The following is a 26,864-nucleotide window of genomic DNA, read 5'->3' on the forward strand; positions in this document are numbered from 1 at the left end:
TGTCACGGCAGCCTGAGCTGGGAGCTATAAATGCATCCTTAGTTTGTGTTTTTAAGCCCCAACGAAACTTTCTTCAAAACCACAGTCCTCTTCTTTGGTCCAAAACTACTTTAAAAAAAAAAAAAAAAAAATCTTAAGTGCTTTTCAGACAGCTGCAGGTTGTTTTTTTTTTATTATTATTATTTTTTTCTTTAACTGCATTCACTTCTAAAGAATTCCATTGCAGGCTGAAGATGCTTCTTCACGGTGTGCAAAATTTTATTTCCAGTGGTGACTGGACTGAGAATTAAAGAGATGTTCAAGACAAACCACACACAGGAGCATGAAATAAAATGATGAGAAATGAATTGAGCGCGTGTTAACCTTTGCCAGATCAGCCGGGCCTCAAACAGGCGCACCGACGAGGGGGATTTACTTACTTTAATACATTTATGTCTGAAGGTTGAAATGGTTTCGACTGCTGACAAAGTGCCAACATGAGTTCAGACTGTTCAGAGTTGGTGGTGAATTGGAGGTACTGATGCAAAAAAAAAAAAAAAAAAAGCATTGTGACATCACAGAATGCACAAAAACAAAAGAGTATTTCAGTCCACCACCGTTTCTTTAAAGGTTTTACCTTCGTGAGGTGTAATGACTTGAAAACAGGCTTTTAGCTTCTGCTGTTGTCTCCACCAGCTCCTCAGAAAGATGTCTGACTCCTGAGCTGCCAGGTGCTTCATTTTTCTTTTTTAAACATGAATAAATCACCAACTTTAACAACGGGGTCATCTGTTGGTCTCCACAGCAAAAAGGTACTTTAGTTCATCGCGGTGTCCTGGTGACGCTGATGTTGCATTGAGCTCTAAACAGACTTGTTCTCTTGTAGCTGAGTTTTAATGGTGATTCTGTATGTTCCTGTGTTTCCATGCAAACCTTTCCTTTTCCCTGGTTCAGATTCGGTTTCAGCCTTAAAGGTTGTGTTGTTTTTGTGCCTCAGTTCTCCGTAGCAGCGCTGGATAGTGAAGGAGCTGTTCACAGGTGACGGTACACGTGAACCATCTCATGTTTGATGAGTGTCAGGATGCTGATGGACGCTAAATCAGCGGCTGGTAAAATCTTCTTCTCCGTCGAGGCTCTTTGAAAACCAGCAATCTTTTTTAGGAAATCTTCAGATGGAAAGAGGTGGATGATGGAGAAGTTGTGGGTTTTAATGGTTCGTGTAGTTCAAGAGCTTTTATGTCCAAACTGCTGCAGATTATTGATGTCAGAAAAATACCTGGGAAAGATCAACACTTCTTTTTTTTCTGTTATAAAATGTTCTTTAAAAATGATTTAAACTTAGCTGAAAGAAGTGGATTTAAGTGGTCAAAGCTCACTGACCTCATATTCCTACTCAACCAGCTGATTAGATGTCAGGGGTCAAAGGTTACTGACCTCACACATGTCTCATTTTTGAATTTATAATTTGTTGGGGAAAAACACCAAATATCTTTTAACTTTTCCTGGTGAAGTGATTCTGTTTGTACCTTCAGGGGCACCGAGTGGTGACGCCAACAAAAACCTGTTATAAAAGTGTCAAAGCTTTACAAACAGTCTGTAGCTGAAATGAAAACATGATCTCCATCTTCTGTAAAAGAAATGCAAAATAAAAGTGTTCATATGCTTCTCAAACGAGACAATCCCAGAGTGCAGCCTTTTACAAGCGGAAGGGGGCTGAATACTTTTTTGACAGGTACTAATGAGACCTCATCACAACACCACATTTCACACAAACCACTTCACTTCCGGTTTTTCCGTCACCCGCACGTGGTCAGTTTTGATGATGATGATGATGTTGAAGATGCTGGAAGACGACTTGTATTTATATATACTTATCTTTGATCGAGCAAGTTTTATCTTGAAAACTTGTGATGCTTTCATCAGAAATTGACCGATTTTTATTTTTATTTTTTTTATTATTTGTGCAGCCATAGCCGGCGTGTACAAATACGCCGTGAAGACCGTGATCTCCTTGGAGGCTCTGGTTTTCGGAGTCGGACAGTTGTTCTGTTTTTGTTTGTTTGTTTTTTTATTGCCTGACAGACTCATTTAAAAAAAAAAAAAAATAATGCCTGAACCTCTTTTTTTCATGTTATTTTTGCCTGACGGACTTTTTTTACTTTAATTTTTTTAATTTGCTTTGCAGACTCCTTTTACTGTTATTTGAATTTGCCTCAGACTTTAATTTGTTTACGTATTTATTTATGTTTTGCCTGACAGACTGCGCGCGGGGCGAAGTGCGCGCCGTGACGTCAGACCGAGTTGTGTTGACAGCTCGCGCACCGCCCGCCGGATGCCAGCTCGTCCTCCGGTAGCTCGACACGTCCGCCGGCCGCCGTCCCTCCCGCCGGCTCTCATGTCCAGCGTGAGACATGCAGGACAGGTACAACGAGATCGGGTTCGTCCAGCAAATACTCGGTTTGAATTTAGTGCCGAGGAAGAATGTCACGCACCGAATCAACGACACGTCACTCAGCGACTTCTCAGGTGGGCTAATGTTTGTAGCATGCTAGCTACTCGGGCGAAGTGTCTGAGCTTCAGAAACGTGGTGAACTGGTGAACTGATGAACTGGTGAACAGTTGAACTGGTGAACTGATGAACTGGTGAACAGTTGAACTGGTGAGCTGATGAACTGGTGAACAGTTGAACTGGTGAACAGTTGAACTGGTGAGCTGATGAACTGGTGAGCTGGTGAGCTGATGAACTGGTGAACTGATGAACTGGTGAACAGTTGAACTGGTGAACTGATGAACTGGTGAACTGGTGAACAGTTGAACTGGTGAACTGATGAACTGGTGAACAGTTGAACTGGTGAGCTGGTGAACTGGTGAACAGTTGAACTGGTGAGCTGATGAACTGATGAACTGGTGAGCTGGTGAGCTGATGAACTGGTGAACAGTTGAACTGATGAACTGGTGAACAGTTGAACTGGTGAACTGGTGAGCTGGTGAACTGGTGAACAGTTGAACTGGTGAACAGTTGAACTGGTGAGCTGATGAACTGGTGAACAGTTGAACTGTGAACTGATGAGCTGGTGAACTGGTGAGCTGGTGAACTGGTGAGCTGGTGAACTGGTGAACAGTTGAACTGGTGAGCTGGTGAACTGATGAGCTGATGAACAGTTGAACTGGTGAGCTGATGAACTGGTGAGCTGGTGAACAGTTGAACTGGTGAACAGTTGAACTGATGAACTGGTGAACAGTTGAACTGGTGAACTGATGAGCTGATGAACTGGTGAACAGTTGAACTGGTGAACAGTTGAACTGGTGAACTGGTGAGCTGGTGAACAGTTGAACTGGTGAACTGATGAACTGGTGAGCTGGTGAACAGTTGAACAGGTGAACTGATGAACAGTTGAACTGGTGAGCTGATGAACTGGTGAGCTGGTGAGCTGATGAACTGGTGAACTGATGAACTGGTGAACAGGTGAACTGATGAACTGGTGAACTGGTGAACAGTTGAACTGGTGAACTGATGAACTGGTGAACAGTTGAACTGGTGAGCTGGTGAACTGGTGAACAGTTGAACTGGTGAACAGTTGAACTGGTGAGCTGATGAACTGATGAACTGGTGAGCTGGTGAGCTGATGAACTGGTGAACAGTTGAACTGGTGAACTGATGAACTGGTGAACAGTTGAACTGGTGAACTGGTGAGCTGGTGAACTGGTGAACTGGTGAACAGTTGAACTGGTGAGCTGATGAACTGGTGAACAGTTGAACTGTGAACTGATGAGCTGGTGAACTGGTGAGCTGGTGAACAGTTGAACTGGTGAGCTGGTGAACTGATGAGCTGATGAGCTGATGAACTGGTGAGCTGGTGAACAGTTGAACTGGTGAACAGTTGAACTGATGAACTGGTGAACAGTTGAACTGGTGAACTGATGAGCTGATGAACTGGTGAACAGTTGAACTGGTGAACAGTTGAACTGATGAACTGGTGAGCTGGTGAACAGTTGAACTGGTGAACTGATGAACTGGTGAGCTGGTGAACAGTTGAACAGGTGAACTGATGAACTGGTGAGCTGGTGAACAGTTGAACTGATGAACTGGTGAACTGGTGAACAGGTGAACTGATGAACTGGTGAACAGTTGAACTGGTGAACTGATGAACTGGTGAACAGTTGAACTGGTGAACAGGTGAACTGGTGAGCTGATGAACTGGTGAGCTGATGAGCTGATGAACTGGTGAACTGGTGAACTGGTGAACAGTTGAACTGGTGAACTGATGAACTGGTGAACTGGTGAGCTGATGAACTGGTGAGCTGGTGAACTGGTGAACAGTTGAACTGGTGAACAGGTGAACTGGTGAGCTGGTGAACGGGTGAACAGTTGAACTGATGAACTGGTGAACAGTTGAACTGGTGAACTGATGAGCTGATGAACTGGTGAACAGTTGAACTGGTGAACAGTTGAACTGGTGAACTGATGAACTGGTGAGCTGGTGAACAGTTGAACTGGTGAACTGGTGAGCTGGTGAACAGTTGAACTGGTGAACTGATGAACTGGTGAACTGGTGAACAGTTGAACTGGTGAACAGGTGAACTGATGAACTGGTGAACAGTTGAACTGGTGAGCTGGTGAACTGGTGAACAGTTGAACAGGTGAACTGGTGAACAGTTGAACTGGTGAACTGATGAACTGATGAACTGGTGAACAGTTGAACTGGTGAACAGGTGAACTGATGAACTGGTGAACAGTTGAACTGGTGAGCTGGTGAACAGTTGAACTGGTGAACAGTTGAACTGGTGAACAGTTGAACTGGTGAGCTGATGAACTGGTGAACAGTTGAACTGTGAACTGATGAGCTGGTGAACTGGTGAGCTGGTGAACTGGTGAACAGTTGAACTGGTGAACAGGTGAACTGATGAACTGGTGAACTGGTGAGCTGGTGAACAGTTGAACTGGTGAACTGATGATCTGATGAACTGGTGAGCTGGTGAACAGTTGAGCTGGTGAACTGATGAACTGGTGAACAGTTGAACTGTGAACTGATGAGCTGGTGAACTGGTGAGCTGGTGAACAGTTGAGCTGGTGAACTGATGAACTGGTGAACTGTTGAACTGGTGAGCTGTTGAACTGGTGAACTGATGAACTGGTGAGACTCTGGGTCATTTTGAAAGTTCTTTAAATGAACGATTCGACATTAAAATGTGTTCCCGAGTCCCCGGACACCGTTTGAAGGCGTTAGCATAGGAAGGGGACGTAAGCCAGCTAACTTCCTGCTTCAGCCGGGCTTGTTGAAGCCTGAGGTGACCTGCTGCCTTGTTTCACAGGTGGATTAACTCAGCCTGTCAATCATCACGTCATGTCAATCATCATGTCTCTCAGGTTGGACGTCCTGCGAATGTTGGAGGAAGAAATTGTTTACAAAAGGTTAGAGTTAGGTTATGGTTAGAGTTAGGTTAGGGTTAGAGTTAGGTTAGGTTAGAGTTAGAGTTAGAGTTAGAGTTAGGTTAGAGTTAGAGTTAGGTTAGGGTTAGAGTTAGGTTAGGTTAGAGTTAGAGTTAGGTTAGGTTAGGTTAGAGTTAGAGTTGGGTTAGAGTTAGGTTAGGTTAGAGTTAGGTTAGGTTAGAGTTAGGTTAGAGTTAGGTTAGGTTAGAGTTAGGTTAGGTTAGAGTTAGGTTAGAGTTAGGTTAGGTTAGGAGAGTTGAACAAGACCAACAGTTTACAGTAAGACAGCCTGAATAAATCATCCCCACTGTTGGCTGTCAATCATGAAGTCATCCTCCACTCTTCACGTTTCCTGAAGCGTCTCAGGCAGTGAGAGTGATGAGGAAGAGGAAGAGGATGAGAACTGAACTGTGATGAAGATTATGTTGGTTTATGGTCCTGAGTTGTGTGAACGTCAGCTGGAGGGTTTCAGATGATGTCGATGCACCAACGAGCTGCAAACTAGTCCCAATAAACACCAGTCATGATCCACGTCATGTTCACTCACTTCGTTTGTCACTCGTACGTTTGTAAAACTTCAGAGTGTAAACTGAAGATGTCTGACGTCCTCCCTGTGTCCTCCCTGTGTCCTCCCTGTGTCCTCCAGAGATGTGGTACGGCGTGTTCCTGTGGGCGGCCGTCTCCTCTCTGGTCTTCCACCTGCCGGCGGCCCTGCTGTCCCTCGCCACGCTGCGTCAGCACAGGATGGCCCGCTTCATGCCCCTCGCCATCGTCCTCATGGGCATCGTGGGACCGGTGTGTGGCGGCGTCCTCACGAGTAAGACCTGTGTGTGTGTGTGTGTGTGTGTGTGTGTGTGTGTGTGTGTGTGTGTGTGTGTGTGTGTGTGTTGTCTGTAGGACCCGATCCTGATCCAAGTCATGTAATAAGTCTAATCTTTCATTAATTCATTCAACCTTTATTTATAATCATTGACTATAATATCACTAAAGTGAAAGCAGACTCTCCAGATCGGTCCTAACGTACGTAACAGGGAGCAGTCGGTGTATACGAGCACAACCTGAGACACACTTTCATTTAATGAGTATTTTACAACATAGAAAAGAAGTTAACTCGCCCTGAAGATGTTTTTAGCCTCATTATATCAATACTTTAGGAAATACAGCAACATCTAATTATATGATATGAGTTCAACTGGGAGAATCTGACTCCTGAAATTGATGCGACTGAAGATGGTGAAACACCCGACGGGCCCACAGCTCCGCTTCCTTCCTCACAGATGATCCCTGAAAAATACTCATTCAAAGAATAAGACGCAGTCTGACGCCGGTGTTGTTTTCTGACCCGTTTCAGGTGCAGCCATAGCCGGTGTGTACAAAGCCGCCGGGAAGACCATGATCTCCTTGGAGGCTCTTGTTTTCGGAGTCGGACAGTCGTTCTGCATCCTCATCATCTCCTTCCTCAGGATACTCGCCACCCTCTAGCGGCGCCGCGGCCCGCCCGCTCGGCCGGGCCGCGGCGCCGGACCCTGAGCTCAACGTTGGCACGAGACCAGAAGTCCCGGGACGCGTGTGAACCCCGTCCGGTCCGGGGCACCGTGTCATTTTCCAGTGATGCGGCAGGACGGGTTTTAATCCAGCGACGTGCGAACTTGAAGGTGTTCTGCAGCACGTTTCGCCGTCGGACGGCTCGACGCTGCAATCACATCACCGAGCAACCGCCCGATACGTAGAGCGTCGCCGAGGACGAGCCGCCGGCCCGGCAGCGCGTCCTCACTTTATTCCAGCGTGAAGTGAAAACTCTAAATAATCATTTAGTTCGTAGTTCTTCGTGTGTGACGTGAAGGCAGCAGGATGCTGTAGTGATCTGTTGCCAGGGGTTACGGTTCAACAGCAGGATGACATTAACCTCTCTCAGGGGCAGTGTGTGTGTGTGTGTGTGTGTGTGTGTGTGTGTGTGTGTGTGTGTGTGTGTGTGTGTGTGTGTGTGTCCATGCTGAGAGACAGAGCAGCAGGCGGGCTGATGTACTGTTAAACCTGTTCAAACAGGAACGTGATGGTTTATATGCAAGATTCTTGCTTTTTTTCTCTTGAGGCCTTAATTTCTATTTTCTACCTTCCAAAGTGGCGTTTTTCTCTTCAGGGCTGTTTCTTTAACTCTCTTGTCTCCGGCTGCTCTTTTTTTTTTTTGTTCTTCCTCGTGTGTTTTTTGTTTTTGTTTTTTTTAATTCAGATTCATTCACTACTGACTGCTTATGTGTGTGTTTTTTGGGGTTGAATCCCACATTAGTTAGAAGCACGTATTTATTCCAGACAGATGCAGGTGTGGAGGGTTTGACGCTGGACATGTTGGCTCAGAAGCATCAGGGCGGTCCGATTGTAAACAAACCCCAGACCAGATGAACTCTTACTCTGTTTTTCTCTCTCTCTCTCTTTGAATGATTATGTTTTACAGGTTTGTCATTTTGTAACGATGAACTGATTTGTATATATTCCGAATTATTTCCAGGTCTTTGTAGCTTTTTGATCTCTATGACCAAATATGAATTGTTATTTTATTTTTCTGCACCACGTGTGCATACTACACACAGAGTTTTTAATGGGCTCGTTAAAATTACCACAGTCCTCAGTGACTGCTTCTAGTTGCTTTTGGTGGCTTTTTGGGGGGATTTGCATAGTGTATGCATTTATATGGGCATATACAGACAAACACTACAATAAAAAAAGAAAAGAAAAAGATGGCGCTTGCAAGTGACGCTGTTTTCTGTTTCTTTTATTTGCATCTCCGTGACAATGTGAACGAACATGGCGGTTTGACGGGAGTCTCCTCAGTTTGGTTTTCTTTTCATTTCATCCTTTCTTGCAGCTGCTTCTGTTAACACACTGAAATTCAGATAAACTCTTACAGACTATAAAGAGGGCTGGATGAACTGGCTGGAAGTACGGTGGCCCTGAGGGTCAAACGCAAACAACATTTCAACAGAATGCAAAAAGATTTTTAACAAAAATGCAAAATTATTTCACAAAACACAAAAACATTTCAGAAAACAGTGTTGGTGAAATAATGTTGTGTTCTGTGAAATATTTTTGCGTTTGACCCTCAGGGCCACCGTACTAGAGGCCCTTTGTGCACACATGATCTGTGAGCCCCCTTCCCCCTCCCTCCCTCCACACACACACACACACACACACTCAGTTCAAGTTTAAAATGCACTCTATTAGCTTTGTATGAAGTGAAAGGTTTAAAGTTCAGATCGGACTTTAATGTTTCACGTTGCCAAACAAACATGCATTGAAACATGCGCACAGGAAGCTGCCGGTTCACCGTCAGGAATCCACCTGAACACAAAGACGACGTGTGTTCGAATAATCTCTGGAAGTACTTTGTATTTTAATCCTTGTGCAAGTTGTGCACAAAGACATTCCAGAAATGTTTTCCTATATTTGTAATGATGACGCCGACGGTGCCGAAGCCTCGACAGCGTTGTAGTTTTTCTGTGCAGATTCACAGCGAGGAACTGAAATGTCTTCAGTTCTTCATGTTCACTGAACACTTCAGCAGCTCCTCCTCAGTCCGGCAGGTCTGTTACATCTGAGACAACAGAATCAAACCAAGTCATGGCGAAGTGAAATTATAAAACCAGGGAGAGCCGTGTCTGAAACTAATGAGGTGATTTTTGAGCTTTTTTTTTGCCGGACACTTTTTTTTAATAATTTTTTTGCCTGATACTTTTTTTTAACTTTTTTTTTGCCTGACAGACTTCTTTTTGTTGTTTTAAATCAACTTTTAACTCTGGACTTTTTATCTGCTCACATGTTGACTGAAATCACATCCACAACAAATGAAACGGAGTCTCATCGACACTTCGGCTTTTATGCTGCACATTTTATAGAGTTTATGTTTTATGTGATGTGTGTTCTCTGGTTCTGGTTCAGGAGGGTCCACATTCATAACTTCAGCTGGTACTGAAGATGTTGACTACGTCCCATATAACTTCATCTTCATCCTCTGTGCTCATCGGCAGCTTGAAGACACTTTGTTTGAAGACACTTGGATTTTAAAAACCATCAACAAAATGTGAAGTATGTTATAATTTTAGAAGGTAGAAAACCTTGTGTTGTGATATAAGTCGTATAACTCTTATATGACTTATTAATTACATATATTTCCCAGATGATTGTCTTTACATCAGAGACCCAGATGGGGTCAAAGTTCACATGCTAATGTTCTAAGAGCTACTTAAAGAAGGAGGATAAAACTGGATTGAAAATGTTAAGGACGCTGAAATAAAATAAAATACCTGAAGAAAGCAGCCACACGAACCTGTCAGTCATCCACACGTCAAACCGGTGATTTATTTTTACAAGGTCACCTTGAGGTCACCACCAGATCTAACGAAACTTTATCAAACAGGAAAGTTTAATATTAAAATCGGAGATGTTTTTCTGCAGTAGATCTGCTCCTGACGGTTGTGATGTTCAGGTTTTGTATCACTGGAGGATGCAGCCGTGCTCCTGTTGAACTGTCCTGCATTATTACGATCAATGCAGCTCAGGAGCACCACAAACTACAACCTCTGAACTAGGATGTAGTTCTTAGTTCATGTATTTGCTTCAGATATCTATAATAATTCTTACTTTCTATCCCATAATTTCAATTTACTTTTGTCATTCCTTGTACTTCAGCTGTTTCGTTTTCATTCTCCCTCTGCAGACGTGAGCTTCCATTCAGGCCGAACAAACAGACAGTTTTATTTTGAAAGGACAGAAACTCCCTGATGTTCAGCTGAGAGGAGCTGATGTGTACAAACTGCAACAAGTCATCTGACTTCATCGTTGGAGCTCCAGATGTAGAAATGACTGGATTTCTTTCGTGGCCTGACTGGGTCTCATTTTCAAACGGATCCAAAAGGTAAATTAACGGTTCATATTTTTAATGAAATAAATTGTTTCAACTACCATCTTCTGCTGTGTCTTCATGTCTTTTATGTGATCTGCAACACGACGGTTTAATCAGACTGTTCATGGACAGAAAGTAGTTCCTGTGAAAACGGTGTGTTTGCTTGGTGAGTGAGACGACATGTTCAACAGCAACTTTTTATTTGTTGAAAAAGAGAAGAACTATAAGGAGCACTTGAAGTCATGTTGGGGTTTGATCGCCCCTCTGGTCTCAGTGCTCCTCAGGTTCAGTGTGTTGGAGTGTGAAGGAGCAGTGAGGCCTCTGTCAGGCTCCACCTGCTGCTGCTCATCAACTCCTGGAACCACTGAATTTCATCCCACTAATCACCTCCAGCAGTAAATCACCTCCTGGTCTCAGATCCCTCCTTCATCCACGTCGTACCACGACTCAGACCTCCTGCTGCCTTCAAGTCTTTACCTGAATCTCGCCTTCATTCCAGTTTCCTGTCCGTTCCACGTTGACTCCAGTCGGAGCCCTGAGATCTCCTCCCGTTCCCTGAGATCTCCTCCCGTTCCCTGAGATCTCCTCCCGTCCCCTGAGATCTCCTCCCGTTCCCTGAGATCTCCTCCCGTCCCCTGAGATCTCCTCCCGTCCCCCGAGATCTCCTCCCGTCCCCTGAGATCTCCTCCCGTTCTCCTGCAGACGTCTCCTCGCTGTAACTCTGCTCAAATCAGAAACAGGGTTACCGTTGTTGTTGTCCCGTTCCCTGAGATCTCCTCCCGTCCCCCGAGATCTCCTCCCGTTCCCTGAGATCTCCTCCCCCCTGAGATCTCCTCCCGTTCCCCGAGATCTCCTCCCGTTCCCCGAGATCTCCTCCCGTTCCCCGAGATCTCCTCCCGTCCCCTGAGATCTCCTCCCGTTCCCTGAGATCTCCTCCCGTCCCCTGAGATCTCCTCCCGTTCCCTGAGATCTCCTCCCGTCCCCTGAGATCTCCTCCCGTTCCCCGAGATCTCCTCCCGTCCCCCGAGATCTCCTCCCGTTCCCCGAGATCTCCTCCCGTCCCCTGAGATCTCCTCCCGTCCCCTGAGATCTCCTCCCGTTCCCCGAGATCTCCTCCCGTCCCCCGAGATCTCCTCCCGTTCCCCGAGATCTCCTCCCGTCCCCTGAGATCTCCTCCCGTCCCCCGAGATCTCCTCCCGTTCTCCTGCAGACGTCTCCTCGCTGTAACTCTGCTCAAATCAGAAACAGGGTTACCGTTGTTGTTGTCCCGTTCCCTGAGATCTCCTCCCGTTCCCCGAGATCTCCTCCCGTTCCCTGAGATCTCCTCCCGTCCCCTGAGATCTCCTCCCGTTCCCCGAGATCTCCTCCCGTTCTCCTGCAGACGTCTCCTCGCTGTAACTCTGCTCAAATCAGAAACAGGGTTACCGTTGTTGTTGTCCCGTTCCCCGAGATCTCCTCCTGTCCCCTGAGATCTCCTCCCGTTCCCTGAGATCTCCTCCCGTTCCCCGAGATCTCCTCCCGTCCCCCGAGATCTCCTCCCGTCCCCCGAGATCTCCTCCCATCCCCCGAGATCTCCTCCCGTCCCCTGAGATCTCCTCCCGTCCCTCGAGATCTCCTCCCGTTCTCCTGCAGACGTCTCCTCGCTGTAACTCTGCTCAAATCAGAAACAGGGTTACCGTTGTTGTTGTCCCGTTCCCTGAGATCTCCTCCCGTCCCCTGAGATCTCCTCCCGTTCCCCGAGATCTCCTCCCGTCCCCCGAGATCTCCTCCCGTCCCCTGAGATCTCCTCCCGTTCTCCTGCAGACGTCTCCTCGCTGTAACTCTGCTCAAATCAGAAACAGGGTTACCGTTGTTGTTGTCCCGTTCCCTGAGATCTCCTCCCGTCCCCCGAGATCTCCTCCCGTTCCCCGAGATCTCCTCCCGTCCCGAGATCTCCTCCCATTCCCCGAGATCTCCTCCCGTTCCCCGAGATCTCCTCCCGTCCCCTGAGATCTCCTCCCGTTCCCCGAGATCTCCTCCCGTTCCCCGAGATCTCCTCCCGTCCCCTGAGATCTCCTCCCGTTCCCCGAGATCTCCTCCCGTCCCGAGATCTCCTCCCGTCCCCTGAGATCTCCTCCCGTCCCCCGAGATCTCCTCCCGTTCCCCGAGATCTCCTCCCGTCCCGAGATCTCCTCCCATTCCCCGAGATCTCCTCCCGTTCCCCGAGATCTCCTCCCGTCCCCTGAGATCTCCTCCCGTTCCCCGAGATCTCCTCCCGTTCCCCGAGATCTCCTCCCGTCCCCTGAGATCTCCTCCCGTTCTCCTGCAGACGTCTCCTCGCTGTAACTCTGCTCAAATCAGAAACAGGGTTACCGTTGTTGTGGGTCGGGACCGCCCGCCTTCCAAAGTCAAGTCCACGTAAGTTAAATCATTTAGTTTTACAGAAATGTGAACACTGTGTGTCTGAAGTTCAAATCAAACAAAAAGCCCTGAAGACTTTCGTGTCTCCTGTGAGGTTCTGTGGTTCCTCTCACAACAGGTTCTGGTTTTGGACCTTTTCATCAGAACAGCAGAAGATGTCACTCTGGTATTTATAATCCTCCATCTTTGATTAGTTCAAAGGTGAAAGGTTCAAAATAGGATGTAATATTAAAATACACTCATCATCATCATCGTTTATGTATTTTTGGTGTTGTGAACATAATGGAAGGATAACAAAGTACATTATGATTATTTTACAGTTTTAATGGAAAATATTGGTAAATTAAAGTGTCTCAAAAGATGTAAATGTATTTAACTTCTTCTGTGGGAGACGTCAGCACAGTGCTGAGTCATCGGCTCCACAGGTTCAAGATGTGCACTCGGCACCAGCTGGTGGCCAGGTGTCACGCTTCAGCAACATTTTCACCCCTCGTCCTGCGTCCCACATGTTGAGACGATGGACGGACGCTTTTCTAAAATCTGGAAATGCAGCTACGCAACAAAGACGTTACCACGGAAACCCAAAGATGATTGAGACAGGTCAGGAAACAGCAGTTGGAATAACTTCACCACACTGTGCGGCACTCGTACCCCCATACAGGTCTGCAGACCGTGGGAGTAAACAAGCATCACATAACACCAAAATAAATAACCTTTAATCTGCAGAAGTATAACGTTTTTATGCTCCAAGTTGGATAGGCGTGAACATTTCAGACGACCTCTCAGCATTGGTAACACGTCTCACACAAACGTACTTTGTCCCACATTGGGTTTGTTGAAATCTGGTCACCCTGCGTAAGACGGGACACTTAATATACTGAAATAAATGATTGATTGACATGTAAGGAGACGCCTCCGATGGGGCGACCAGGCAGACAACAAACATACCGGTAGCTGTGGTCAATAATGTGTTTTTAAAGGCCTGTGGAGACCACAATGAGAAGTTATGGATAAAAAGGGAGATTCTTGGGGGATATTTTCAGAGTCGGTTTCCATGGAGACCAGTGCTCTGTTCCAAAATGGCATACGTGTGTCTATTCTGAATGCTTCAGTGTGTTCACACTGATGTACAGAAACACCAGAACACTACCAGTACCAGGATGAAGCACTCAAAACGCTCCAAAGAAGAAGTGAGAAACCCTGGACACTTTCCAACCTAAACGGTTGCCATCTTGGCTCTGTAGAGGAAGGGGGCGGGGCCACCGACGCAAAGAATTCATAAAAAACACGTCTTATTGGAGCCTTTTTTTAGTCATCAAACACCTCATACAAAGATCCCAGTCTTTATATCATACATGTATTTATTGGTGAGAGGTCGACAAGAACGCAAGCAGAAAACTGATATTTGGTATCATCGGGACGGACGACGGCGAGAGGAAGAGGAGCCGTCCGGTCCGCATCTTCATCTGGGCCGGAGCGATGCTCTCGTCTTCCTCTTTCCTCTTCTTCTTCTACGCCTTTTTCTTGTAGTCCTCCAGGTGAACTAGTACCCAGCCCGAAGGACCCAGGATGGCCGCGAACAGGGCGGTCATAGCGATGGCCTGCTCCTGCAGGGACACACGGCCACAAAAGAGAAATCGTCTTTATCTGACGCACCTGGTTGATGTCATGAGGACGACAGAGACGCTGGTAAACACAGGTGAATATAGTGCGGGAGCTTGTGTACACTTCAACACAAAGCTGCTCCAGTCAAATGTAATCTGAGATGTTAAAAGTTAATAATCAAACCGTGTTGGAATATTTCCTGGATCCTCCCTGTGACTGGGTAAACAACACTGATTTCAGTCCTTTCTTTCAGTCTTTAATTTGTCCCCCTGTCTGACCTGTCCACCGTCAAGGTCGAACGCATGGCACGAGCGCGCGTCTCTGCGGCGACGTCACCGTATCAAACTTACACAGGGACACTTTAATGTCAAACCTCCACTGTTTCCACTGAGACAAAGGTTCTGGATGGCTCAGCTGCAGGTTATCAGCACATTCCTGGGTCCAGTCTGCTGCTGTGCACGCGCTCCCAGCTCGCAGGACTACGTGTTGGATTAAGGCTGAATCATGGCGAGATACTGACGCACTTCCACAAAGTGATTGGATATATTCACAAGTCAAGATACAATGAGGAAGCGCAGGAATAAAAGGCAAGCCAATCAGCACTTGTTTTAAATCATGAATAGATATTTCTCAGAGGGAGAGCTAATTTGACGCAGGTGGAAGGAAAGTGCGCAAACAAAACTTAATGACCGGGTGGGGCAGGGCGGCGGAGCCCCAGTGAACTCACCCCTGCAGAGACATTGTGTTTGGCGGGTTTAGACGTCAGATTGGCGGCGGAGAGCAGCTGAGTCCTCAGAGCGCTCCTGAGGAGCCGGGAGGCGGCGGGCAGAGACATGGCGACGGTTCGGTCCACAAACAAGGCTCCTGAGCAGGTTCTGTCTGATTGTGACTGCCTCACTTTCAGTTCTGCGCGACGTGCCACGCGGATTGTGTGCGTAAGTGTGTGTGCGTGCGTGCGTGCGGAAGTGTGTGCGTGTGTTTTGTGTGTGTGTGTGTGTGTGCGCGTGGGCGGGTGTGGGAGGGAGTGAGCGAGTCGCGGACAGTGTCGGAATTTAATTGGCCGTCCCACCTCGGATATGTGACACTGACCGAGGCGCGCGCCCCGCGCCCCGAGTCCTCACGTCACCCTCTGATAAGGTCCGAGGGGCGGCCGCGACGCTTCAGAGCTGCGCAGCAAACTGCGTCACGGATGGACTGCTGTTTATTTTTACATACTTAGTTCACTTCGACATAAGTTCTATGTTGATGACGACAGTTTGAATCTTTGAGGAAACTTTTTCATGGTGAGGCAACAGTTGTGTTTTGTTTGAAATTTCAAGGCAATAAAGGATTTTGAATTTGACTTTGAACTTGATCCCCATGTTTAATACGTTTTTCCACATTCACATGTCAATTTAACTATAAATGTCTGTATTTATGTCTGATTCTGTGTATGTATGGTACATAAAGAACAAGTTGCAACCGGAGTCCAGTTCCTTGTGCAGTATGTGTAAACATACCCGCCCTACAGACTCCTGCACCATGAACACGTGACAGAGGAACTTCACACATGTTCATGTCCTCAGATGTCCCACATCTTGAACAACCAACCTGTTAATACATTTCTGGATTATTTATATTTATGCCAGACAGTGTCATTATGTTTTCAGAACACCTTCTGAAAGGAATTTCTTCAAACTTGACACAAAAGTTAATTTGGCCTTAAAAAGGAATGAACCAGAGTTTGGTGGTCAAAGGTCAAAGTTCAAGGTCAGTGTCGCCTCACATTTACCCATGCTCCCAAATGCGACATCTCAGAAACGCCTGGAGGGAATCTCTTCAAAATTGGCCCAAATGCTCACTCGGACCTAACGATGAACTTGTAGACTTTGAAAGTTCAAGGTCACTGTAACCTCACATCAGTCTCCCATTGTGAACATGACATCTCAGCAACGCCTTGAGGAAAATCGCAAACATTCACTTGATTTCAAATTTGAAGTGATTCAAATTTGGTGATCAGAGGTCAAGTCAAAGTGATCTCTCATCCATCCTATCAGTCCGTCCCATTGCTGTGAATGCGATGTCTATCTATATCAGATCCTGAGTGTGACACTAATCTAAACTGTGCTGAATGTACAGATCTTCTGAATCTGTAGCACCTTTGCAACAACATCCAGATTTGAAGCATTATCTTCTGTCATGGCAACAACCTTTTGTTCTGTCAGAATCACATTTATTAAAAAAAATTCCCTCAAAGTGTTCACTCCAGACATTATGAGTGTGGATAAACATGGAGGGAGACGGACAGCTGACTGGTTGGTGAAGGCAGACAACGGCGAAATGGTGATTCTAATTTGCAACTTCTATATTTTTTGTGTTTTTTTCTTATTTTGTGTGTTTTATCTGCTCTTATGCATTTTATTTCTTTTCCATTTTTCTAAATGTTAATTTATATCTGTTTTAATGTAAAACACCATGTCATTTTCTTGCTGTAAAGAACTTTGAACTGCATTTCTTGCATGAAAGGTGCAATACAAATAAAGATTATTATTATTATCATCATTATTATTATCTGTCCTGAATAAATGGTCTTGTAGGGAACTACTGAACCACCTAGGCTAACTGCACTTACTGTAGTCTGGAAGGTTACAGCAAGTACAAACTCCAGTGGCTGCAGTGATTAAGTGAAATGAGGAAGTCAGACGAGTACAAAGAGTGACAAAGTCCATGTAGAGACTACATGGATAAAAAAAACACGGGACTTTCACCCAGGAGACACTGTTTGTGTCCCAGTCATGTGCCATGTGAAACAAGTCAACGTTGACTAAGTATTAAGTATTAAGATTAAGTATTCAATGATGTTTTATTTATAATTTTCCAAATTCTAATCAGGTAGTTCTGGTGCCAAAACCTAACCACACCGTAACGTTACCAATGTGTTTGTTATTTTTTTCTGTGATGATGAAGGTCTGATGCACCTGTGGCTGGTACTGTTCACTGGGTATCATTAACAGGCTCCTGAACCGACCAGTAGGCCCCCTACCGGCCCGTGGGAGGAACTGCATGTTCATCAGTCTGACAACAGTGACACTGGCTGGGCAGAATATAACTCCAGCTTTAATGTGAGCTGCATCTGCTGAAGTGTTGAAAATAACGTGATGTTACAGAGTCGTCCACTAGGTGGCGGTGTGCAGCTTTAAGTTGTTCACGATGCTCCTTTAAAAGAAGCGAAGAAGAAGGCAGCGGCTTCCTGCTGCTTCCAGGATGTGTTGACATCAGTCCGTCTGTCTGTCGGCTTCAGCGGACCGTCGTTGAGGAGCAGGTAAGTCTGAACTCTGAACTCTGAACTCTGAGCAAGGGAACGTGTTCGCAGGGGTCATGACGTCATGCAGGTAGTGGACAGAAAACGTCTCGTGAGCACCAGCTCGCGCTCCAGTACAACTGAGAGACACGTCTCCTCACCGCTTGACGTCCCTCCCGCTCTCCGTCACGTCTCGGCTGGTTGTTCCGTCTCAGGTGACTCATTTCGGACTCTACCTGCCCGCAGCACACGTTTGGGTTCATTACCTGGACTACCGGCGGAGACCTCGGCTCCGTGCCGGCCCTGTGTTAGCTTTAACGGGCCGAGTCCCCCGTTTGTCCCCCCGTTTGTCCCCCTCTGGTTGACACACGAGTCGGTGCCGTGGCCGCAGTGTGAGCTGGGTAATGAAGACCCCAGACGGGTCTCCAGATGAACCGTGTGGTGTTTGTGTTTGACTGGACGTCCTCGGGGCCTCCGGGTCACCAACGACTTTGGGACTTCTGTTAGTTTAGTTCTCGCGTGAAAGGTTCGTTCAGGTCCGGAAACGAACCGGAGACGAACCGGAGACGAGCTGAACAAGAACCGGAGAAGAACCGGACAAGAACCGGAGGAGCCTTTCAGATGAGAAAATCCCCAAAGAAGTCCGGGTTCATCCGGACCGGACTTTGGTCTTTTCTCGCTGTAACCGTCAGTCGTTGTTGACACGCGTCAGAGCGCGTGCGTCAGAGCGCGTGCCGCTGCTTTCCTCCACGTTGGCGCCTGCAGCGACCTTTTGAGTGTTTCCTGTTTGCGTTCAGGGCAGGTCGCTTTACCTCTCACTTCCTTCATCTTCATCACTCCTGATCTCTTCCCAATGCGAGTTTACGGTCTAAACTCAGGTTCTTGTAAAAACTCAGTGAACTTTTTTTTGAAATGTATTTTTTTGTCTTTATTATGTAGATTTGAAATGAGCTCTGCTCTAATGTCCAGTCACCACACACCTCCATCTGGTGGTGGTTCAGCTGTCAGCATTTTAAAAGCTGACCTTGCGATCTGTCCCTTCGTGACACAGAACAACTTGAAGAAGTCCCTCTGGGTCTGTTCAGTACATCCTGCTGCGGTTTCCCTCGTGGCTGCTTTCATCTTTACCTGTTGAGTCCTGTTGTACTGTTTGTTATTTCTGTGTTGTTTCATGCAGCTCTGTTGAAAATGGGAACTGCATCAGTCAGAAACTTGCAAAGACACTTTGGTGATGTTTGGTGCTGCAAGGTCACTCTTGATTCATGACGATGACGTGCAGCGTGGTTTAGTTTTATTCTCTTTATACATGCTTCCTCTCGGTCCCACTGCATGCAGACATCCTGTCAGCCAGAAATCAGAAGTCACTGTTCACTAAAACCAGGAGAAGAGTTCACGTCACTTTGATGCTTTTAACTTTGTTCTGACTGCAGCAGATGTGAAATGATCATTGTTGAACTGTTTATTTCCTGTTTACATCAAGAAGCTCCAGTAACCTGGAGGTGAAATGAAATTAATAACAGATTTCTTTGTATTTATGTGAAATTATACACTTTGGAAAAGGTTTGAGGGCTTTTTAGATGAAAGAAACGAGGGACTGAGTGTGCCGCTTCCACAGAACTGACACTAGGTGGCAGTCACTCCTCTCTGTTAGCCTCTGGACAAACTCGTCTTCTCCTCTATCAGCCTCTGGACAAACTCGTCTTCTCCTCTATCAGCCTCTGGACAAACTCGTCTTCTCCTCTATCAGCCTCTGGACAAACTCGTCTTCTCCTCTATCAGCCTCTGGACAAACTCGTCTTCTCTTGTGGTAAAAAGCTGGATGCAGTTTGTCGTAGTTTCTGGTGAAGTTTGGAGGTATCTTATATGTGGATATTTTATGTGGATATTATAGAGACTTTTCATCCAGTTTTTGTTCCTGATTGTAATAAAATCCCTGTTTGTATGTTTAATGATGTGTTATTGAACTTTGGTTAGACCTGTAGATTAATAGTGGCATAAAATGAACAGAAAAAGACTTCAATCATTCATCATAATGATACGTGTGTGTGTGTGTGTGTGTGTGTGTGTGTGTGTGTGTGTGTGTGTGTGTGTGTGTGTGTGTGTGTGTGTGTGTGTGTGTGTGTGTAGTAGCTCTAGTTCCATGTGAGTGTGTAAGGTAGTGTGTGTGTGTGTGAGTGTGTGTGTGTGTGTGTGAGTGTGTGTGTGTGTGTGTCTGTCTCTATCCCTCCCAGCCCACCATGTCCCTGAACTCCTCGATGCTCCAGCTGAGTCCTCGGGTGTGTGTCCACCTCTTCTGCCTGCTGCTCCTCCTCATCCTCTCCTCCTCATCCTCCTCCTTCTCAGTATCTCTCAATGAACCAGGAGTTCCCGGTGGTCCCGACATCCAGCTCAACGCCACAGCAGGTAACTGCAAATGGAAAATTGGTACCTGGTAAACTTTTTAACTGTAGTAATATTTCCAGTATTTAAAGGGTTAATCGTCCTGCTGCTGACACCTCATGGTACACTAAGTTTTATTTATAATTCATTGTTGGATTGCAGCAGGTTAAATCTTCCCAGATTAACATTAAAGCTTATTCTCTACTCTTGTTTTTTTTAATACATTTTAGCTCATCTTTTAATAGGTTTTAATGCAGCCTCACACACATGTACACTGTTACCGCTTCCTCCACGATGTCTGGGATCCAGTTTTTTAGCAGCTTTTCTAAGAATTGAGTTTAATGTGATTTTATTTATTTTCTTTTATTGTAATGCATAAGAAAATTACAGAAATTGGCCAATTATTTTATAACTACTACGTATTAAAGAAATCGTCCCACGTAACCACTTCCTATGATAATAAACATGCTGCACATGACAGAAAACTGCTGGAAATATTTCAAGTTCTTAACTTTTTAATTGTCTGAACTTCAAAAAAACATCAGGGGGCTCAGTTGCAAAAACATTCCTCAGTCATAAAAATGACACTTGTGATATAAAATACATAAGCTGCATCTGCTGTGAGAACAAGGAGTGAAAATGTGTTTTAAATGATATTAATTCAACACACAGTATGCACCAAAACAAACACTGATTCTCATGGAGACCACATTTCCCATCAACCCCGTCACTTCCTGTTTTGATGTTTTTTTTCTAATGGGGTTTTGAATTGATGTGAGAAGAGGTTGACTGAAAATGAGATTATTTTTCTTGTTCAGATAAATTTGGTTTAAGTGTCCAGCTGTCTGTTTTTAAAGTGGGAGGAACTTCGACTCGGCGCCTCCTTGTGGACATCAGGAGAAAAACTTTCAGTTTGTAACACCAATGAATCTGTTTTTATCTTCCATGAATTTGGACCTTTTGTTCTGTTATTGTTTAGGTGGTGAAGGTTCTGTCAGCAGAGATGCAGCAACGGAGGGTTTGTCAGAGATCCATTTCGGCCGTGTGACAGCAGAACCATCCGTCTCAGATGTACTGATTGACTCCACCTTTGAAGGAAACTCGTCTTCAACCGTCAACCACACTGCTGAAACTCCGTCCAATCAGCAGTCAGGATCACCCGACCGCCAGCCTCCTCTGACCACGCCGGGCTCTGCCCATCCTGGATCCATCACCAGCACCAGCACCGCCGAGCACGGAGAGGACGCAGTCGCTGTACCGGGGACAACACCAACAACAACGATAACAAACACAACACCACCATCATCTACAGCAATAAAAACTCTAACAGCCGCCCCACGACCTCCAACAGCTACCACAACCGTTGCTGTCACAGCAACAACAACAATAGCTACTACAACCACACCACCACCACCAACAACAATAGCTACTACAACCACACCACCACCACCAACAACAATAGCTACTACAACCACAACAACAACAATAGCTACTACAACCACACCACCACCAACAATAACAATAGCTACTACAACCACACCACCAACAACAACAACAAGAGGTACTACAACCACAGCATCAACAACAACAGCAGCAGCCCCACAACCTCCAACTAATGCAACAACCAGCATTCCTCCACCCACAGCTCCAAAACCTCCTCCATCACAGTCAGCGAGCACCAGGACGCCTCCCGTTCAGACGCCTGCTTCCGTACCCGGTACTAGTTCCGGTACCGGTACCGTCACCGTCCCCTCTGCCAGCCACAGCGAGGCTCCGGCCTCAGCCACCCAGGCTGCCGGGTTGGAGGCGGCGGGGTCGGCTCTGACCCGGCAGCTGGCGGACACGGCGTCCCTGCTGGCCGTCCTGCTCTTCGGCCTACTCTTCTTCTTCGTCACGGTGGGCGTGTTCGTCACGCAGGCCTACGAGAGCTACCGGAGGAAAGACTACACGCAGGTGGACTACCTGATCAACGGCATGTACTCCGACTCCGGGGTGTGAGGCACCGAGAGGCTCCCGGGCCCCTCGATGAACAGGACGTTACCACGGCGACAGGACCAGCCGGTGCTGCCGTCGCATCGGCAGGAAGGAGGAGCGGACCGATCTGACCCGGCACGCAAAGCAGTCTGACGTGTTTCAGCTCCACTTCCTGCTCCACTTCCTGCTCCACTTCCTGCTCCACTTCCTGCTCCACTTCCTGCTCCGCTCTCTCCTGCTCCTTCCTTTAAAGGGTTCAGTCATGAACTCGTCCTATTTGTGCCAAACGTTGAGTAAGATGATGGTTCCAAGGCGGCTCGACCAATCGGGATGCTTCCATAGTTCAACAGATGTCAGCTGAAGGTTTATTTTATTTTATTTTATTCAAACTGAAACCTTAAAAAAATGTCAGTTTGATGTCACTGTTTCAAGAAGTGAAGTCTTAATGGACTCGACGTGCTTCGTCAGAACCGAACGTTTTTCCATTTTGAATTCGTGACTCCATGAAGGACCAAAGCTCATTGATAGATATGAGAGTTTGATTCTCTGGTGATTACCTCATCACTTCTTCCCCATAACAACACAGTGAACCTGCGTCCTCACAGCCAATCACCTGACAGGAATAGTTCTGTGGAAGATGATTCAGTATTTTATGATTTATCACATTCCAGCAGATATGAACGTAATTTGTTAACGTTATTTTTTTTTCCTTCAAATTCTAGTCAATTGACTGGGTCCGTTAAGATTGAGTTTCCCACACTTGAATAATGTAGTCGGCTGTAAAGGATCACAGAGGTGCTCCGTTCACTGCAGTGATCAGTTCAGTCATTCTGCATTTTATTTTCATCAACACGTCTGTTCAGATTTGTGTTGAAATTTCAACCTCAGTCCAAGATTTTCATAATTAGTCTGTTGTTCAAATGATTCTAATTTATCTCCAAACACACAAACCAGAGAGTAAACCGACCTCAGTCCAACCTCAGTCCGACCTCAGTCCAACTTCAGTCAGTCCAACCTCAGTCCAACCTCAGTCCAACTTCAGTCAGTCCAACCTCAGTCCAACTTCGATACATCATCAGGCTGCTTTTAAAACAGGAGTCTCCAAGCTTTTGTTTTTCCGCAGATCTCTTGGATCTACCGTTTGGAGGCTCCTGTTTTTAAACATACTGACGAAGGGACCAGAGTCGGGACGAAGAACCGCTTCAGACGGAACCAGAACATTTCAAATACAAACATTTCAGCTCACCTGAGTCTGACCTCAGATAAAACTAGGGGAGATAATCTGGCTAGTTTACAACCTAACTTATCTTGTAACTACTTTGGTGAGCAAAGTCTAATTTGAACTCTTAAGATTGGCCAAAGCTACAGAAGTAAGATGGAGGTTTAATGAACCTCTAGATGTAGTGATCCTGTCAGATCCCGGTCCGGTCAGTGGCAGGAGTTCATCACGTGAACCAGAGGGAGACACAAGAGCTCTCGGAGACTCCTCCTGCAGGACGTTGTGCCCCCAGATGTGTCCCCAGATGTGTTTCAGAGTGTTGAAGCCTGATGTTTGCGTCTGATTCAGTCAGCAGGTCAGAGAGTTGGTTACCGTTGGAGACGGACTTTGTTCTTCGGGCTGCTTGTTGGATGAATCATTCAAGAAGACAGTCAGACCTGTGAATCCACCACAGGTCCATTGATGGTACACACACACACACACACACACACACACACACACACACACACACACACACACAGCAGCTTGTAACCACCGTTAAATGCGTCATCTTTCCATTTCACTGCTTTAAAGGGAACTTCTGACCTTTTGGGAAATGAGTTTGTTTGTTGCAGAAGTGACTCTGTGTGTCAGGTTCATCACCCCCTGTTGGACTGACCCCCCCCTCCTCCCTGTTAGACTGACCCCCCCCCCCCTTGTTAGACTGACCCGGCTGTGGCTCAGCTGGTCCAGGAGGCTCAGCTCAGAAACGGAGACCTCTAGTGGCATCTTGGTGTCTTCACTCAGAAAAAGAGGAAATGTCTTACATGGAGCTGCCACGTTTTAACGAGCAGAATTCCTCCAGTGGAGTTTGAATCGCTCCTTCAGATGAAACCGACGAGCTGATCTTCAATCTGACGTTAAACGATGACCGTTTGTCTTTAAGTCCTTTGATTTCATTTGAAGCGCGTGAAGTTCCTTCAGCTTCCGTTCATGCAGTGTTTGAATGATTCTTTGCACACGGTGAATTATGGCCATAAACCACATCGTTTATTTCAGTGTATTTTGTATATATTTGCTCACGGTGAATGTGTCTTCCATCACTAGACGGATTCCTCTCGTAGCGTAACATCGTCCTCGCTGTCTAGTTTTTGTCTCCAGTCATTCGTCCACTTCAGTTCTGTCGTTCCTGGAAACCTGCAAAGAAAACCCGATTTTTATGAGTTTCCTCTCGACTCCGCTGAGTGTTTGTGGAGTTGTGGGATTCTTCGTAATGAGATGAAGCTGCCAGTGGATTTTTTTATTTTTTTTTATAACTAGGAGTGAGATTTTTTTTTTTTTCTCATGAATCACAGATCTGAATTGTGGCGGGAACTTTCACAGCAGACATTATGACATCAGGAGAACTCGGGCGCGTTGACGACGTCACACCTGCGCTTTACTTACCGTGAAATCAATCCGTTAACGAGGATGTTTCGCGTGTCGTCGTTTGTTTAAACATTTCACGAAGTGCGGACGATGAACTCTGTCGGTGTGGTGAACGGTCGGAGGATCGCGGGCCGATGATCCTCTGGACGACTCCTGTTGCCTTTCTCTCCTCTTCAGCTTCTTTCTGTTTTTCTTCTTCACGGTTGATGGACATTTTGCCAAATAATAATAAGTTTAAAAAAAAGTGAAGCACATTGTTGTATGTTAAAGCCAAGGGAAACGTAAAGCCATGATCGATGTGCGTGATGGTTTATGGGCCTCAGACGAAAACACGTCCCGAGATGTTTTCATGTTGAAAGAGTTTTCATCCTTTGAGTCCATTTTTCATGTCTTTAAAGTCGACGTCACGCCGAACTCATTTGTTGTTTCCTCCAGTTGTTTTTTTGTTTTTTTTAAAGGAGTATTTGAAAGATGTGGTGAACATTCAGACTGGTTCACAGAACATCAGAGGACATCAGTATGGAAACGGAGAGCGGCTTTGTTTGCACTCAACCTTTTTTTTTTTTAATGATTTTGATCCCGTTACTTTGATTGTTTATTTAGAGACGACCTGTGATGAGAATTCAGTTTTTCTTTCTTTAGCTCTTTTTTACTTTTTCGTTTTTCTTGACATAAGAGATATTCATCACATTTATTTTTTACATAAATGTAAGTGTAATACAGCTTGTAAACTGTAACCATGGCCACTCTCAGCTTCCATATGTGGGTGTAATAATTGTTTTGTTTCCTTGTTTTTCATTATGATGCTATGTATGTTATTGTTTGTTTTTTTTGTCATCACAAAAAAAAAAAAAAATAATAATAATTTGTATTGTCAGCATCACGCAAACTATTTCCAAATTGTCCCAAAAAAAACGTAAATCTTTTTTTAAAAACGCATCACCTGATGTCTGTAGACTGATCAATAACAATCACCACAATAACATTTGGGTTAGAACTGATTGCAAAAAAAAAGAAGAAAAAGAAGTGATTGTTGAAAACAAGCTGCTTCTTTTTTTCATCCTTGTGTCAGACTGAGCTGATGTCTGCAGTGATGAAGGTAGCACAGTTTCAGGTGACGTTCAGTCGGAGGACAGATTTACGGTGGACTTGTGTTAAAGGTGGACTTGTGTTTGTGATGACTGACGTGCAGGATGTCGATAGACGACACCGGCCGCGTGCCAACTTAATATTGTACTAATGCACTTTGAAAAGAGATTTTTACTTTGCAGAAAAATAAACGGAAAAGAACCACATCGATCTCGTTGCTGTTTGAGTGAATTGGTTTAATCCAGTCGTTCCACCATGAAAAGAGGCCTCTGCGATGAAAGCTGCGGTGCGGGGTCCCGCCGGGGGTCCCTCAGATCTGCCCAGCTCGGCCTCAGGGCACTCTGACAGATACACAACGAGTCTGTCTTGGCTTCTGTACCGTGCATTTATGAAAGGTGAAATCTTTTTTATTGGTGTGGTGTCCTCAGCTGTTCTTGTTAATCATGTTGCAAAACGCACGCTAATAAAAACCCTCCTGCGAGTTAAACGGAGCTTCCTGCTGGTTTGGCAGCAGACTGCAGTGTTTTCGTGGTGGAATCGTACATTATTTTATTTTTTTCCCCAAGTCTCTCCTCAGTAACGGTTCCAAATACCTGTTATAGATTAAAATGCTCCTGCTGGATCCTTAAAGGGCCAGCTGCTCCAAATCAGCCGTTTATCACGGAACACACATTCATTTCAGAACAACTTGCTGATGAGCGACTTCGTGATTCTCACGTCTGCGTCGTTGTCAGGATTTCATCACCGTTGTGTAAAGTGTGCTGAGTTTTTTGGCCTCTGTGCTGTGCAGCTGCTCGGTTTGTTGCACACGAGGACACGCATGCATTAATACACAGCTCCGCTCTGTGACCGACATGTTGGGCAGAGGAAGATGACTGGCTGTGTGGACCCCCCCCCCCCCCCCCCCTACTATTGGCTGAGAGGGTCGTCAGCTGACGCCGTTCACCTGCACCTTCCAGGTTATAAACGCTGGCTCTTGTGTTCGGTCTGTTTCTTTCCTTCTTTGGCGTCATTTTGTGTTTGTTCTTCAACACTCCATTCTGGGCGTCTGTTATTTTCCTTTCTTATTAAGTTCAACTTGTTTTCAGGGACTGTCTTCGGTGGACTCCCTTCTTGTCACATTCCTCGAGGCAGTTTGTGACAAGTAAACATTCAAGAGTTAGAAATAGTTCAAAACTCTTTTCAAACACTTAATGAGCAAATA

At 45.8% G+C, this 26,864-nt stretch overlaps 4 protein-coding genes across 6 annotated transcripts; 2 read left to right on the forward strand and 2 right to left on the reverse strand.

The window, feature by feature from the left end:
- Window positions 1-2,254: 2,254 nt before the first annotated feature.
- tmem170a (transmembrane protein 170A) lies at window positions 2,255-8,220 on the forward strand. The gene is made up of 3 exons (XM_069162608.1): window positions 2,255-2,505; window positions 6,057-6,227; window positions 6,762-8,220. The coding sequence occupies exons 1-3, from the start codon at window positions 2,391-2,393 to the stop codon at window positions 6,890-6,892; spliced, it is 417 nt and encodes a 138-aa protein (XP_069018709.1). The 5' UTR covers window positions 2,255-2,390; the 3' UTR covers window positions 6,893-8,220.
- Window positions 8,221-10,772: 2,552 nt separating this feature from the next.
- Window positions 10,773-12,485, reverse strand: LOC138205906 (protein qua-1-like). The gene is made up of 2 exons (XM_069162265.1): window positions 11,733-12,485; window positions 10,773-11,534 (listed from the first exon to the last, which is right to left on the reverse strand). The coding sequence occupies exons 1-2, from the start codon at window positions 12,483-12,485 to the stop codon at window positions 10,773-10,775; spliced, it is 1,515 nt and encodes a 504-aa protein (XP_069018366.1).
- Window positions 12,486-14,050: 1,565 nt separating this feature from the next.
- Window positions 14,051-15,337, reverse strand: cox8b (cytochrome c oxidase subunit 8B). The gene is made up of 2 exons (XM_069163341.1): window positions 15,040-15,337; window positions 14,051-14,314 (listed from the first exon to the last, which is right to left on the reverse strand). Exons 1-2 carry the CDS (start codon window positions 15,145-15,147, stop codon window positions 14,219-14,221), a joined length of 204 nt encoding a protein of 67 aa, XP_069019442.1. The 5' UTR covers window positions 15,148-15,337; the 3' UTR covers window positions 14,051-14,218.
- A 2,170-nt stretch (window positions 15,338-17,507) lies between these two features.
- Window positions 17,508-25,864, forward strand: cunh11orf24 (chromosome unknown C11orf24 homolog). 3 transcript variants are annotated; one of them, XM_069162834.1, is made up of 3 exons: window positions 17,508-17,613; window positions 19,720-19,995; window positions 20,951-25,864. In XM_069162834.1, the coding sequence occupies exons 2-3, from the start codon at window positions 19,830-19,832 to the stop codon at window positions 21,967-21,969; spliced, it is 1,185 nt and encodes a 394-aa protein (XP_069018935.1). In that variant the 5' UTR covers window positions 17,508-17,613; window positions 19,720-19,829; the 3' UTR covers window positions 21,970-25,864. The 3 variants fall into 3 exon arrangements, with proteins under 3 accessions (XP_069018935.1, XP_069018936.1, XP_069018937.1); XM_069162835.1 differs by having other exon boundaries at window positions 17,550-17,807; XM_069162836.1 differs by having other exon boundaries at window positions 17,550-17,807; window positions 19,723-19,995.
- The last annotated feature ends 1,000 nt before the right edge of the window (window positions 25,865-26,864 follow it).

Source organism: Embiotoca jacksoni, unplaced genomic scaffold (assembly GCF_022577435.1).
Source record: "Embiotoca jacksoni isolate LCO1_2020_lvr unplaced genomic scaffold, fEmbJac1.0.p SCAF_3, whole genome shotgun sequence".
In the NCBI taxonomy this organism is placed as follows: Eukaryota; Metazoa; Chordata; class Actinopteri; family Embiotocidae; genus Embiotoca; species Embiotoca jacksoni.